We start from the raw sequence: 15,657 nt of genomic DNA, 5'->3' as shown, positions 1-15,657 counted from the left end.
ACTCCATATCGACTGTCACTTGGGTGACTTATACTTGCGTATCCTCTGCTCCATGTTGGACTGTTTCAGTGTATGACCAGATGCTTATAATGAAGCAAATGGCAGTCGAAATTACATTTGGTAGAGTTAACTAAGTATTCAGTATGGTCAAGTAAAGTGTATTTGTATGGAGTCCAGCATATTGTTTGAATTGTTGTCAGAGCAGCGCTGTGTATTTACACTATGCCAGAAACAACAGCAGCGCGATAATGAACTGAACCACATCCTATGTAAATGATGACACAGTTAACTGCCGTATCAAAAGTTCTTTCTACAATTAATGGATCTATTCTCTCTCCAAAGGTGAGCCATGTCGTCCTCACGATCCTCCCCATGCCAGAGGACAACTCTACGCCCATTTGTCTTCAGCAGCTTCATGGTGTTGTGTTTTGTCACTCTTTTCTTCACATATAACGACTTTGAAATGAAGTTCCCTAGTTTCCCTAACATTTTTGTGGACAGAGGCCGTCAATCCTGTCCTCCAGTTGTGTGTGTAGCTGGAGACTCAAACTGTTCCACAGAGCTGCACCACAACCACACCCAGGAGATCCAGGCTGCAGCAGTGGACACTGAGCCTGACACCATCGTATTGATCTGGATGTGGCCATTTGGTTTCAAGTTTGATCTGAGTTGCAGTGATTTCCACATCAAAAAATGCCACTTGACTGATGACAAGACCCTTTACGACAAAGCCCACGGGGTTCTCTTCCACCAAAGGTCCATTCATGGAAATGTGGAAAACTTGCCAAAAGAGCCACGTCCATGGTTTCAGAAATGGGTGTGGTTCAATATGGAGTCGCCTGCAAACTCAGGTCAAATGAGTGAGCTTGATCACTTATTTAACCTGACATGCAACTATCGACTTGATTCAAATATTCCTGTGCCCTATGGGCGCCTGGAGCCTGTGACACCTGAAGATGAAAGGTTCAAATTGCCAGTAAAGGACAAGTTGGTCTGTTGGATTGTGACCAACTGGAATGCACAGTTTAGGAGAGTCCAGTTCTACAATGAACTGAAAGAACACGTCAAGATTCACACTTATGGAAAGGCATTTGACCATGAACTAAGTGAAGAAGACTATTCAAAGATAGTTTCTAGTTGTAAATTCTACCTCTCCTTTGAAAACTCAGTTTACAAAGACTACATCACAGAGAAGTTATACAAGCCAATGAGGCTCGGTAGTGTACCAGTAGTTCTGGGCCCTACAAGACAAAGTTATGAGGACCACATCCCAGGAGATTCTTTCATTCATGTCGATGACTTTTCCACTCCAAAGGAGCTGGCAGAGAGGCTACTGTACCTCGACACCAACAACTCTGAGTACATGGGATATTTTGATTGGACCAACAGGTTTAAAGTGCAAGGGGCTTCGATTGGCTGGGAACATGCTTGCAAAACCTGTAGGTACCTACAGCATAACAAAGGGTATCAAGCCTTTCATGATCTTAATAAATGGTACTGGGGCTAGCAGAATATCCCTGTTTTCTACAAACAGAACTGCGATATTTTTTTCCTGATCTGCACCTGCTAAATTGTTTATAAAACTCACTCTAGCTTTGATGATAAAGAAAACTGATTTCTGTATTATACTCTCTTCTAATGTCAGATCTAAAACTAGGACAACCTTGGTGTGGCTCTGACTGAAAAACAATGGACAAAAGCACCCAAGAAGGTCCTTTTCGTGTCATTGTATACTAGACTAATCCATTGTTCCAGACTTCCGGCTTGTCAAACTACAATTGTTCGGACCAATCAGCGTCCTCTCAGGGAACTACTGGTAGCTACAGGCGTGATTTAGGTCCGACGACAGCAAGAAAAATGACTGTTCATTTGAAAACAACAATGACTGCTTCTCATCATATCATTAAAGCTGCTATAGCATCGGTGATATCAGACCTAGAGAGTATTTTTTCATGGAGACGAACAAACAACAGCACTGAAGGATTTTCTCTGGAAAGATGTTTTTGCTCCTCTCCTGACTGGCTGATGATGATTTCCCAACAGGCTGCGATGATATCGCTGTCCTACCGTTGATCTGATTAGTTGTCTGACATAGATGCTGATAGACAGATGGTTTTTGTCCAATCACCTGCCAAGTTTTTGTTTTTTTAAAAGTGCCTCTCTTTTTCTAAACAGTTTCCAAAGACAACTTTCCAAATGGTTGCATGTAACAAACCATCTGGCACAGCAGCTTAGTGTGAGACTGGGACTCAAACAGTATAAAGCTTTTCACAGGGTTGATTTTATGGAAAGCTTTCTGATAATAAGATATGAATAATTTATTTACAGAGACCCAACATTTCCCCCATGAGCAAGCACTTGGTGACAGTGGTGAGAAACCTCGAGCAGAGCCGGACTCAGTGGTGGGCGGCCATCTGCCTCGACTGGTTGGGTTGAGAGAAGTGCCAGTGAAGTGCAATGGCTTAAATTTTGTGGCAGGGACAGGTCTCTGTAAAGATGTGGTTACAACAGGCTTTGGTTTTCCTGTTGCTTGGTCTCTGAGTCCCATTAGTCCGCTTCATGTTCCTGCAAACGGACATTAGCCAGTCGCAGCCTTAAATCCAAACTGGATCTTGGGCAATCCAGCTGGTCAGGTAGGACGGTGAGCTCAAAGTCTGCTGCTCTTAATCTAAAACTCGCACTTTCTTCTCCAATACTAATGAATGTATTTCCTGCATACTTGTTTCAGAAATAAAGCCAAAAAAAAACCCAGTTAAATACAGAAGTGTAACAGAAGTTGAAGGAGATGCTTGGCCACTGTCATTGTTTGGTCTCAATACAAGTAGATGTGTTATTGTACAACTCTGGGATTCAGTAAATGGCCACGATTAGTGATTATTATAGTGATTATTATCCTCTCCTCCATTGCAGTTCATGAATATGCAGACATCAGCAACGTTAAAGTCATGACGTCAGTGCGAATGTCAATGCTGATAGGCCTCTGTCACACAGTGTCATGCGCAAAAGTTCAATGTTATTTTTACTTGAAATGGGAACCTTTCCTGTCATACTTATAGAAACTTAAGGATCCATCCACTCCATGAAGGCATTTGAATGTAGGCGCTGATTCGCTTTTTTCTTTCTTCTTTTAAATGATTACCTCACAGGATGTTTGATGTATTGTAAATGAGTTTATTCTGATCCATCTAACACACGGTCAAATACCTGGGAAGAGTATAGAGGTCTGGCTGTGAAAATGTGCACTTGTGTTTGTAAAATGTTCTCTGAGAACAACAGCTGCCAAAGTTTGTTCAGGGAGGGTGGCTGAGGGGAATTTTTGAAATATATACTGTATTGGTTTTCTGAATAAATGACGGGTAATGTAATGGATTATGTGACCTATACTGTAGCAAGGGGATTCTACATAGTGTAGCTTTGATTTACTTATTCGGTGAAGGAGATAATGCAGCCAACTGTGATGTTCCTAAAATGTAACAGAAAGTCTGCAGTGAATGTAACCTTGGATTCTGTGGTTGTGGTTTGTAGTTGCACATATCCTTAATTATTTTCTCTGTTGTTGTTATTTCAGGTACTGTAATTTACAACAATGTTCTTTGTCATACAATGTTGTGTCATAATTGATTTTTATGTACTTTTCCATGGCTGCTACAACCTTTAATAAAATGGAGGTGGATGGAATTTCGTTGCCATTGATCAAAGTGTTGAAGCATTATTTCAAAGCTCGTCTGCATGGATAGATTTTTATTTTTATTTTTATTTAACCTTCATTTAACCAGGAATAGACTCATTGAGATTAAAAATCTCTTTTACAAGAGTGTCCTGGCCAAGACAGGCAGCAGCATAGACATACATACACACAAAGACAAAATGGACATAAACATTAATAACACTTAGCATCCAAAACAGCAAACATTTAAGATAAGCTAAAATAATAAAAGCGTCAGGCAAAACATCTGCAGCTAGAGTTTACAGCCTCCAAGTCATCCAATTTACCTTTAAAGGTGTTCAATGAGACCATCTTATTTAGTTTCAAAGTTTTTTGTAACATGTTCCAGGCAGAGGGAGCAGCAAACCTGAACGCTGTCTTACCCAGCTCAGTTCTGACTCTTGGGACAGACAGCAAGCAAAGATCCTGTGACCGAAGATTGTAAGTCCCAGCATTACTTTGGGTAATGTAGGACATAAGGTAAGAAGGGACTAAACCTAAGATTGCCTTGTAAATGAGAATATGCATATGTCTCAGTCTACGCCTTGATAAGGAGGACCATCCAACCCGTTCGTACAGTGTGCAGTGATGAGTACGTGCTTTAAAACCAGTGATGAACCTCAGAGCTCCATGATACACGGTGTCAAGAGCATGTAAGCTTTGAGACGAGGCTAGCATATAAACAACATCACCATAGTCCAAAACAGACATAAAAGTGGCAGCAACCAGTCTCTTTTTTGATTTAAAAGAAAGACAGGATTTAATCCTAAAGTAAAAACCCAGTTTCAGTTTCAGTCTTTTTACCAGTTGCTGGATATGATTTGTGAAAGAGAGGGATTCATCAATTAGTATCCCAAGATATCTGTAATTTGATACACACTCAATTTTCAAGCCCTGAGAGGAGAGGATTGAGGGCAGATTTTGTGGTTTCGACTTTGTGTTTGAGAACAGCATGACTTTAGTTTTGTCAGCATTTAAAACAAACCACGTTAAAAGCAAGTTGTAACTGGGAGTGGGTGCTGAACTGTAGAGTACAGTGTCATCAGCATAAAAGTGTGATTTCCCATTTGACACATTATGAGCAATGTCATTGATATACAAAATGAATAGGAGTAGCCCCAGGACTGATCCCTGGGGTACACCTTTACTTATAGTGAGCGAGCTAGAGGTGCAGCCCTCCACCTGCACACACTGTGTCCTGTCTGTAAGGTAATTAGCAAACCAACTGACAGTTTTTTGAGACAGTCCAGCTTTAGATAGTCTATGCTTAAGCACAAAGTGGTCCACTGTGTCAAATGCCTTAGAGAGATCAATAAATAGGGCTGCACAATGCTGCTTGTTATCCATAGATTCAATAAAATCATTTAAAACTTTAAGAGCTGCTGTTGTTGTGCTATGCATTTTTCTAAAACCAGATTGAAATTTGGATAAAACATTATTACTATATAAAAAATTCTTTAGTTGATCACTAACAGGATTCCAAAACCTTTGCCAGGACAGACAATTTTGAGATGGGCCTGTAGTTATTTAAAATAGTGGGGTCACCCCCTTTAAGCAGGGGAACAACAAAGGCTGACTTCCAGATACGAGGAATTACCTTTGTGGTTAAGCATAGATTAAAAATGTGAGTTGAAGGAGTGGCAATAAAATTTGCTGCTAACTTTAAAAATTAAGGGTCCGGTTTATCAGGGACTGCAGCTTTAGTTGTAACAAAAAGCTTGAGGGCTTTATGTACCTCAGAAACTGTAAAAGTCTGATTTGATGGATCCTGGCCAACAGACTCTTCTGTAGAAGAACAGTTATGCTGAGGACAGGAGGACTCAAATAAAAACCCAGGGGCTATAAAATGCTCATTAAAACAATCGAGCATTTTGGCCTTGTCTGTAACTTTTCCTTCATTATTCACAATGCATGGGGGAAGCTCCAAGCCTTTATTATCATTTTCTGATAATGATTTAATAATTTTCCAAAATTTTGAGGGGTTGTTCAGATTATCTGATGTTTGGGAAAGAAAATAATCGGCTTTGGCCTTTCTGAAAACCAGCCAGTCAGAGTTCTGTTTAGATTTTCTGGCTTTTGCCCATGCTAGGTTCCGTTTATGCAGGAGATCTGATAAGTCTGGTGTGAACCAAGCATTGTTGCGGCCTTTCACTCTGTACTTTTTTAGTGGAGCATGCTTGTTGATTATACTGTTAAACCCCTCAACTGTAACTGGAGGTAAGTTTTCAGTGTCACTTTGGTTAGGTTCAGGTACCAAAACTACATCTAAAAACATCACGTTCAAACTGCAACAAATATTCTGCTCCCATGAAGGAAGAAATAAAATCTATAAAAATAAAATAAAATCCCCCAGAAAATTTGTTAAGCCCGGTGGTACGGTGGCCCACCAGTGCCCAAGCGTGTTTTTTTGTGTCAGGGGCCTGACCCTGACCATTGACTGATGGCAGGGCCCTATAGGCAACAGAGTCATTAATGGAGTAGTAGAACTTAGAAGGAGTGATGTTAAAAGTTGACTGGAAATTTGAAAATATTATCATTATCATGTGTTATTAGAAGACATTTATGTAACACCAGGTCTTACAGCTTGCACTCTTGAAATGCTGTTCAACCAACCACAAAAATAAATAAACAATAAAAAATATTATTTAGATAAATAATATCAACTGTCTGCACTAAAAACTAAAAAACAACTGCCTGGTGTCTCCTTATTTTTTTCCTCAGAGATTTTTACAATCTGGAGTCACGTAAACGTGACCACGCGTCTTTTTCCAGTCAGTCGTCATGGAAACGTGACAATCACGGATCTACCAAAGATACTCTGTAATCTACTGTTTGGACCAGAGAAAACAAACGTGTGTAAACGCGAACTGTACGAGCTGAAAAATGAAACACTGGGTCATTTTCACATCTGGTGAAAGCACCTCGGCTCACAGAAGTCCAGAGCTCTGATGCTGCAGGGGACGACGTGCTAACAGCTAACAGCTACTGGCCGCTGCAGCAGCTGGCTGAGCCTCTAGAGCCACGGCTGGGCTCACGTTAACGGCTACGAGATCGACGTCGACTTCCTGCGTTCCTCTCGGTCAGCTGGCGAAGCAGCGGTCTGATGAGCATGATGTCCGTGACATGTCCCGTTCTGCGCGACGAAGTTGTGACGTTGTCAGGTGATGAAAAAGACACCTGATCACGTGTCGATGGAGTGCCGGGGGGGGGGCAAGTAAGGCTTATAATACACTGGGGGAAACCCTGCTTGTGCGCAAAGTAATTCCACACAGCTGACATGATAAAATCGCTAGGCTGTCACTCACGACGTTCTGTTTATACATGCTGCAGTGGCTGCCGGTTTACGGCACGCCACGCAACAGCACGTCGCACATTGTGCAACAGCACTTCGGACGTCGCGCAACTGCTGTTGCTGAGGCGATAGTGTCTTACGGCATGTCGTGGAAAGTGAAGTTGAGCATTTGGGATTAGGTATCGGATCGGACGGGCTATAGTTGTTTTTTTTCGATGGTCGATCCTGAAATTTTGACCAATATCGGACCAATACCGACCTAGTTTCTTCCTGGAGTTTTTGGATGAAGATGAAGAGAGAGTTAGTTACAGCTGACCAGTTTGGTGTGTACAAGGCAACAGAGGTCTGTGTACTTCAGCAAGAGTCTGGTGTTGGTGGAATTTGCCTGAAGCTGAGCAATACAGACATACTGTACAAACATGTTGCTTAACAACTGCACACCACTTCCTCATGATAGAGTGACAGACCGGTTTTGCTGCATGTATATATTTGATTAAAAGACAAGGCTGGCATACATATCCCAGCTGCAGTGGAGAGCAGACCAAGGTAAGCTCTTAATCTTACCCATTAAAAGACTTAAATTTAATACTATTTTTTACATTTTCAACAGGATACTTTTGACATTTCTACTTTCTGGAGAATGCATTATCTGTGTGAATCGAGTAAGCGTAACATATTAATGTCAGGAAAGTAACACAGCACACATTGCTTTCCACAAGACCTGCTTTTGGGGAGAGCTATAATTAACACCAAAGTTGTACCAAAATTACTGAGGATGAGGATAGATACGCATGATACACAGGTGGAAACACCCCAAAGCTCATTTAATGACAAAACTTCAATTCAACCTTCTCCACCTACCATAGAGTCAGGGGCGGTTACTCATATGGGCAATATGGGCATTTGTGGAGGGGCGGCATTAGCACCCGCAAAAAAAATAAAAAATAAATAAATTTTAGTTTGTATTAATTTCATGCAGTATAATCCATATAACGAGCGTCAATTGTGCCCGAGTGGAAAAGGTCCATAAAACTACCCTAATATTCTTCCATACTTCTCATCCGCTGCAATCCAAATGTCCTGAAGATGTGACATCCAGAGTTTACTCAAAACGACGTCATTTAGTACATTTTTCTAGCCTAAACAGTCAGTATGCTACATTTGCCTGGAGGCGCGCTCACGCGAGTCTCCCTCACAGCGTTGCCCTACGGAAGCCGCGCCAGACAAGATGAACGAGACTCGCGATAGATACACACCAGTATTTACATCCTACTGTGAGTGTCAAAGCTTCGAATCACTAGTGCAGGCAGATCCCTCTTGTGTTTTTGTGTCGCTCGGTCGCTCAAAGCAGTTGCCGTGTTTCATTTCTTTTCTCTGAAAACATTGGCAAGTGTTGTGTTGTTTACCAATCAGGTAGCCTATGTGTGTTGTTGTGTGTTGTTAAGCAAGCCCCGGCTCGCCATTTTCTTGGATTTTAAAACCAAAATGTGGCGGCATATTGCTGGCGTGAAGAGGCCGGCTGTAACAGACCAACAAAAGGAGGACGATTAAAAATTTTTTTTAAAAAGACGTTTTAATACGAAGTGGAAAGTAAGCATGGATGGCAAGGTTCGCGACTGGCTGGTCTACGACGTCACAACAGAAGAAATGCACTGTCAGGATGTATGGCTCGGAGAAAGCGAAATCAAACCAGAGAGGGGGGGGGGGTTGTCTGCTCCTCCTCTTTTGAGGACTCAGCGCCCTCAGTCTATGCTCTGTGACAGGGTTTTTCAATCATTGCTTGACCTTGACATTACAGTCTAATACGGTTTCTGTTAATTATTACGATTGTTATTGTTGTTGTTTATCTAAATGTTATTTAGTCAAAATGGTCAAAATATTAAACTCTTGTCTTGAAAAGCAACATGAACTCAATATGTACAAACTTAAAGAGTCTTTTCATATAAATGTAATGTTAACAGTTAATCTAAAATTCAAAAAAATGTCAAACTTGGATATGTAATGACACTACAGTGACAAAGAAACAGTGACTAATGGATTACAGTTGGGTGTTAACTAAATAAATGAGACCATCAGTGAGATGATTGGCTGTTTGTATTTCTGTTATTTTCTATCCTAAATGCCTGCTACACCAGGTCAGATACAGCTGTAAGTCATTATGTAGGTCTAGTCATTAATGAGATTAAAGGGTCGAATATAATACTCCTGCTACGTAATACGTAATCCGACTCCATAACCACTGAGACCCCTCAAGCCTTTGCAGTTCTCCGTCGTGGTGCCGGTTACGCAATGCAATTTCCCGCCCGATGTCTTTAAGGAGGTTCTCGTATTTTCTAATTTCTTCGGCTAGGCGTTCTTCGATCGGATTCATTCTCGTCTTAATTTCGAACCGGTCAAACTCTTTCAAAAGTAATTCCGGAAATTGTGTTTTTAGAGGACCAATCGCAGCCCTTGCCGTCTCCGTTTCCCCTCAACAGAGTGACGGACGTTTAAAAAATATTTTTTATGCGCCCGGGGAGTCCTTAGAGGGTCTCCGACAGGCTCTCCGGCGACGGAGAGGGCTCTCCGTGTCCATGTACAGCACTTTGCGCAGTAGTATAAATTAGGCTTAAGTTGGTTAATAACTCGACAGCACTTTAAAGCTCTGGTCTACGATCTGAGAAAGATTTGAAAAAAGCATCCCCCCAACACACACACCCCTCCCCTCAGAGCTTGTATCGCTCTCCCCTCGGAGCCTCCCGAGACACACCCCCTCCCGCAACAAGAGCAACAAGCCGGCCGGCAGAAACCAAATATAACGCCAGCTTTGAATGCGGAGTAATGATGTTGGATTCACAGGTAAAGTTATTACAATGCACGTTAAACTCACGTAAATCTTGTAAGTCATTACAATGTCCACAGCTGAGCTCCACAGCCAAGCTAGCGTAACGTCATTAGCATGTTACAGCTACGTTACGCTACAGCTACGTAATAAGTTACTATTTATCAACAGCTAAGTTGGCCACTTCTAAAAATTATTGAGGGCCAAGAGACTAACAGATGCTGCCGTCTGCTTTAATCACAACGATCGCTTCCACATTGTGGCTGAAAATTAAACCTTCATGAGCCTCGGACCAGCTGTGTCCCAGCTGTAGTCTGAGTAGCACCAGACCGCGACACAAACGTGCCCGTATACCGTAATGTCTTGGTTATGACAGATAAGACACACAAATACACACATCGTAGCGCGTTTATGATAATCCATCATATTGATTTAGCAGAAGCTTCGTTGAAAACAAATGGACAAGACCGGGAGGAGGGTTAGCAAAACAGTTGAGTAGTGACCGGGCGAGAGGTTGTTATGGAGAAAAAAATCTGGACAAATAAAGTAAAAAATCCGGAAATAAATTCGAAACCCCTCCGCTTCACGTTGGGGTTTCATTCATCCCTTCATTCATCTTACTTGCTGCTTCATTTAGCTGCCACGAGCAAATAAATAGGCTGATTTGTGTAAACATGATAGCAATGTTAGCTTGTTGCTAGCTTACAATGCTAAAATAGAGGCTGACGTCTCCGTCGAACAAATAAACAAGTGTTGACAATACTGCAGAGACAGAAATTGTCTCGACACCGTCTAATAACACAGAAACAAACTATCGGCAGCTTTCACAGTCATAAACCAGCATCGGCATGAAAGTTATCTGTGTCACAACATCCACAATAAAGACGAAAGATTACCTGTTCAACAGAAACTCGGCTGTATCAGCAACGCTTTTCAGGTCCATATCTTCGGGCCTTTCGCCACCGTTCAAATGATGACCCAATGTTTACTCTGGTTTGAGCCCTCTTTGTTTCACATCTCCGCTTTTTGTCTTTTCAGTGACAGACTTTCTTTCTTTGACTCTTTGTCAGTGGGGCAAGCAGAGGCAGCTGAACTGCTCAGGGCAAAACAAACCTCTTGTCCGCTTGTAGTTTCAAAAGAGGAAGTGGGTCGGGACCAAACGTGAGCAGGAGAGTGAGCGAGGGGATTGGATGGGAAAATTGATCCAATTGGTCAATTTCTTTTCAGTTTTACAGGCGCTAGAGGGAATGGATTTATTTGGTTCCTTTTACTTTTCACATTGTGTAGGTCGTACTATTGGGCCATAACCACCATCTAAATGATGTTAATAATAATGACAAATCTTTCAAATCGTAGACCATAGTGTGTATTCTGTACAAGTTCAAGAAGCATTTTCTGAGTCGTTCACCTTTATTTTAGGCACAAAAAATGTTGGCTGGTAAAAAACCACTGTGGCAAAAAAAGTTAACTTCAGGCCCTGCTGGCATGTGTTCAATCTTTCATGTATTTTTATGTGTTGAGGGCAAAAGCTTGTAACTGAGAGCTCCTATTACCTCTAAGTGTGAGGTAATGATACAGAATCAAACAACATAAAATAAAAAAATTTAAAAAAATTTAAAAAAATAAAAAACGACCAGATTTTTTATCTGAAAGAACATTTTATTGTAGTTATGGCTCTATTCTAATTATCTGTTTACCCCCTGCTTTTTAATGTGTTTCTTTCTACAAATGTCTCTTGTTTTTCTAAGAGTCACTCCATATCGACTGTCACTTGGGTGACTTATACTTGCATCTCCTCTGCTCCATGTTGGACTGTTTCGGTGTGTGACCAGATGCTTATAATGAAGCAAATGGCAGTCGAAATTACATTTGGTAGAGTTAACTAAGTATTCAGTATGGTCAAGTGAAGTGTATTTGTATGGAGTCCAGCATATTGTTTGAATTGTTGTAAGAGCAGCGCTGTGTTTTTACACTATGCCAGAAACAACAGCAGTGCGATGCTAAACTGAACCACATCCTATGTAAATGATGACACAGTTAACTGCCTTATCAAAAGTTCTTTCTACAATTAATGGATCTATTCTCTCTCCAAAGGTGAGCCATGTCGTCCTCACGATCCTCCCCATGCCAGAGGACAACTCTACGCCCATTTGTCTTCAGCAGCTTCATGGTGTTGTGTTTTGTCACTCTTTTCTTCACATATAACAACTTTGAAATGAAGTTCCCTAGTTTTAATATTTTTGTGGAGAGAGGCCGTCAATCCTGTCCTCCAGTTGTGTGTGTAGCTGGAGAATCAAACTGTTCCACAAAGCTGCACCACAATCACACCCAGGAGATCCAGGCTGCAGCAGTGGACACTGAGCCTGACACCATCGTATTGATCTGGATGTGGCCGTTTGGTCACAAGTTTGATCTGACTTGCAGCGATTTCCACATCAAAAAATGCCACTTGACTGATGACAAGACCCTTTACGACAAAGCCCACGGGGTTCTCATCCACTACAGGGACATTTATAGAAATGGAAAGATGGAAAGCTTACCAAAAAAGCCACGTCCATGGTTTCAGAAATGGGTGTGGTTCAATATGGAGCCGCCTGCAAGCTTTGATCCAATCCCTGAGATTAATAACTTATTTAACCTGACATGCAACTATCGACTTGATTCAAATATTCCTGTGCCCTATGGGCGCCTGGAGCCTGTGACACCTGAAGATGAAAGGTTCAAATTGCCAGTAAAGGACAAGTTGGTCTGTTGGATTGTGAGCAACTGGAAAGAACATTTTAGGAGAGTTCAGTTCTACAATGAACTGAAAGAACACATCAAGATTCACACTTATGGAGGGGCATTTGACCATGAACTAAGTTACAAAGAGTATACAAATGTAGTTTCTAGTTGTAAATTCTACCTCTCCTTTGAAAACTCAGTTTACAAAGACTACATCACAGAGAAGGTATACAAGCCAATGATCCTCGGTACTGTACCAGTAGTTTTGGGCCATTCAAGACAAAGCTATGAGGACCACATCCCAGGAGATTCTTTCATTCATGTCGATGACTTTTCCACTCCAAAGGAGCTGGCAGACAGGCTACTGTACCTCGACACCAACAACTCTGAGTACATGCGATACTTTGATTGGACCAAGAGGTATAAAGTGCAAAGGGCTAAGCTTGGCAGGACACATGCTTGCGAAACCTGTAGGTACCTACAGCATAACAAAGGGTATCAAGCCTTTCATGATCTTAATAAATGGTTCTGGGGCTAACTCAAACAACAAAAAGAAGCATTTTGCTCAGTTTTCTACACACAAAACCGAATGCCATGGGAATCATTTTAAAGATGTTATGATCAATCACAATCAAAAATCTACATGTTGTACCTTGGATTGACTTCTTTACCTAAATCCTCATTCATCCTCAATGCAGATACAGAAATTCTTCAGTGACAGTCTTGGCATATCCCTGTTTTCGACAAACAAAACTGCGATATATTGTCCTGATCTGCACCTGCTAAACTGTTTATAAAACTCACTCTACCTGAGAACTGATCTTTGTATTATACTCTCTTCTAATGTCAGGTTTAAAACTAGGATAACCTTGGTGTGGCTCTGACTGAAAAACAATGGTCAAAACCACCCAAGAAGGTCCTTTTTGTGCATTATATATTAGACTTGTCCCCCAAGGCAGCTGGATCTCACAAATCCATTGTTCCAGACTTCCGGCTTGTCAAACTACAATTGTTCGGGCCAATCAGTGTCCTCTCAGGGAACTACTGGTAGCTACAGGCGTGATTTAGGTCCGACGACAGCAAGAGGAGTGACTGTTGTGAAAACAACAATGGCTGCTTCTCGTCATATCATAAAAGCTGTTATAGCATCGGTGATATCAGACCTAGAGACATTTTTTTCATGGAGACGAACAAACAACAGCACTGAAGGATTTTCTCTGGAAAGATGTTTTTGCTCCTCTCCTGACTGGCTGATGATGATTTCCCAACAGGCTGCGATGATAGCGCTGTCCTACCGTTGATCTGATTAGTTGTCTGACATAGACGCTGATAGAGAGATGTTTTTTGTCCAATCACCTACCAAGTTTTTTTTTTTTTTTAAATGCCTCTCAGGTGTGGTCATTAGAAATTCATAATTATTGATGATAAATCACTAAATTAAATGAATAAAAGTTAATAAATTTAATTTGGAAATCGTTAAAACGGGGCACCACCGTGGAATTAGGGACCAATAACAAGATCAAAAATTGTCTCAAAAGAAGGGTTCACTTTAAATGTAAATATCTGTAAACAGTTTCCAAAGACAACTTCCATGTAACAAACCATCTGGCACAGTAGCTTAGTGTGAGACTGGGACTCAAACAGTATAAAGCTTTTCACGGGGTTGATTTTAAGGAAAGATTTCTGATAATAAGATATGAATAATTTATTTACAGAGACCCAACATTTCCCCCATGAGCAAGCACTTGGTGACAGTGGTGAGAAACCTCGAGCAGAGCCGGACTCAGTGGTGGGCGGCCATCTGCCTCGACTGGTTGGGTTGAGAAAAGTGCCAGTGAAGTGCAATGGCTCAAATTTTGTGGCAGGGACAGGTCTCTGTAAAGATGTGGTTACAACAGACTTTGGTTTTCCTGTTGCTTGGTCGTTTGAGTCCCATTTGTCCGCTTCATTTTCCTGCAAACGGACATTAGCCAGTCGCAGCCTTAAATCCAAACTGGATCTTGGGCAATCCAGCTGGTCAGGTAGGACGGTGAGCTCAAAGTCTGCTGCTCTTAATCTAAAACTCGCACTTTCTTCTCCAATACTAATGAATGTATTTCCTGCATACTTGTTTCAGAAATAAAGCCAAAAAAAACCCAGTTAAATACAGAAGTGTAACAGAAGTTGAAGGAGATGCTTGGCCACTGTCATTGTTTGGTCTCAATACAAGTAGATGTGTTATTGTACAACTCTGGGATTCAGTAAACGGCCACGATTAGTGATTATTATAGTGATTATTATCCTCTCCTCCATTGCAGTTCATGAATATGCAGACATCAGCAACGTTAAAGTCATGACGTCAGTGCGAATGTCAATGCTGATAGGCCTCTGTCACTCAGTGTCATGCGCAAAAGTTCAATGTTATTTTTACTTGAAATGGGAACCTTTCCTGTCATACTTATAGAAACTTAAGGATCCATCCACTCCATGAAGACATTTGAATGTCGGCAGTGATTCACTTTTTTCTTTCTTCTTTTAAATGATTACCTTACAGGAGGTTTGATGTATTGTAAAGGAGTTAATTCTGATCCATCTAACACACGGTCAAATATCTGGGCAGAGTATAGAGGTCTGGCTGTGAAAATGTGCACTTGTGTTTGTGAAATGTTCTCTGAGAACAACAGCTGCCAAAGTTTGTTCAGGGAGGGTGGCTGAGGGGAATTTTTGAAATATATACTGTATTGGTTTTCTGAATAAATGACGGGTAATGTTATGGATTATGTGACCTATACTGTAGCAAGGGGATTCTACATATTGTAGCTTTGATTTACTTATTCGGTGAAGGAGATAATGCAGCCAACTGTGATGTTCCTGAAATGTAACAGAAAGTCTGCAGTGAATGTAACCTTGGATTCTGTGGTTGTGGTTTGTAGTTGCACATATCCTTAATTGTTTTCTCTGTTGTTGTTATTTCAGGTACTGTAATTTACAACAATGTTCTTTGTCATACAATGTTGTGTCATATAATTGATTTTTATGTACTTTTCCATGGCTGCGGCAACCTTTAATAAAATGGAGGTGGATGGAATTTCGTTGCCATTGATCAAAGTGTTGAAGCATTATTTCAAAGCTCGT

General features: G+C 41.2%; 2 protein-coding genes across 2 annotated transcripts; both read left to right on the top strand.

Annotated features, from left to right (window-relative positions):
• Positions 1-349: 349 nt before the first annotated feature.
• LOC311252795 (4-galactosyl-N-acetylglucosaminide 3-alpha-L-fucosyltransferase 9-like) lies at positions 350-2,008 on the top strand (the record flags this gene model as incomplete). Its single annotated transcript, XM_084346334.1, has 1 exon — positions 350-2,008. The coding sequence occupies one exon, from the start codon at positions 350-352 to the stop codon at positions 1,505-1,507; it is 1,158 nt and encodes a 385-aa protein (XP_084202460.1). The 3' UTR covers positions 1,508-2,008.
• Positions 2,009-7,529: 5,521 nt separating this feature from the next.
• LOC311252427 (4-galactosyl-N-acetylglucosaminide 3-alpha-L-fucosyltransferase 9-like) lies at positions 7,530-13,894 on the top strand. Its single transcript, XM_084345576.1, has 2 exons — positions 7,530-7,544; positions 11,914-13,894. The coding sequence occupies exon 2, from the start codon at positions 11,921-11,923 to the stop codon at positions 13,079-13,081; it is 1,161 nt and encodes a 386-aa protein (XP_084201702.1). The 5' UTR covers positions 7,530-7,544; positions 11,914-11,920; the 3' UTR covers positions 13,082-13,894.
• Positions 13,895-15,657: the final 1,763 nt, after the last annotated feature.

This window comes from Pagrus pagrus (genome assembly GCF_965226575.1).
Source record: "Pagrus pagrus genome assembly, chromosome: 23".
Taxonomy (NCBI): domain Eukaryota; kingdom Metazoa; phylum Chordata; class Actinopteri; order Spariformes; family Sparidae; genus Pagrus; species Pagrus pagrus.
The sequence above is the reverse complement of the archived record's forward strand: the minus strand, read 5'-3'. Positions and strand labels throughout refer to the sequence as shown.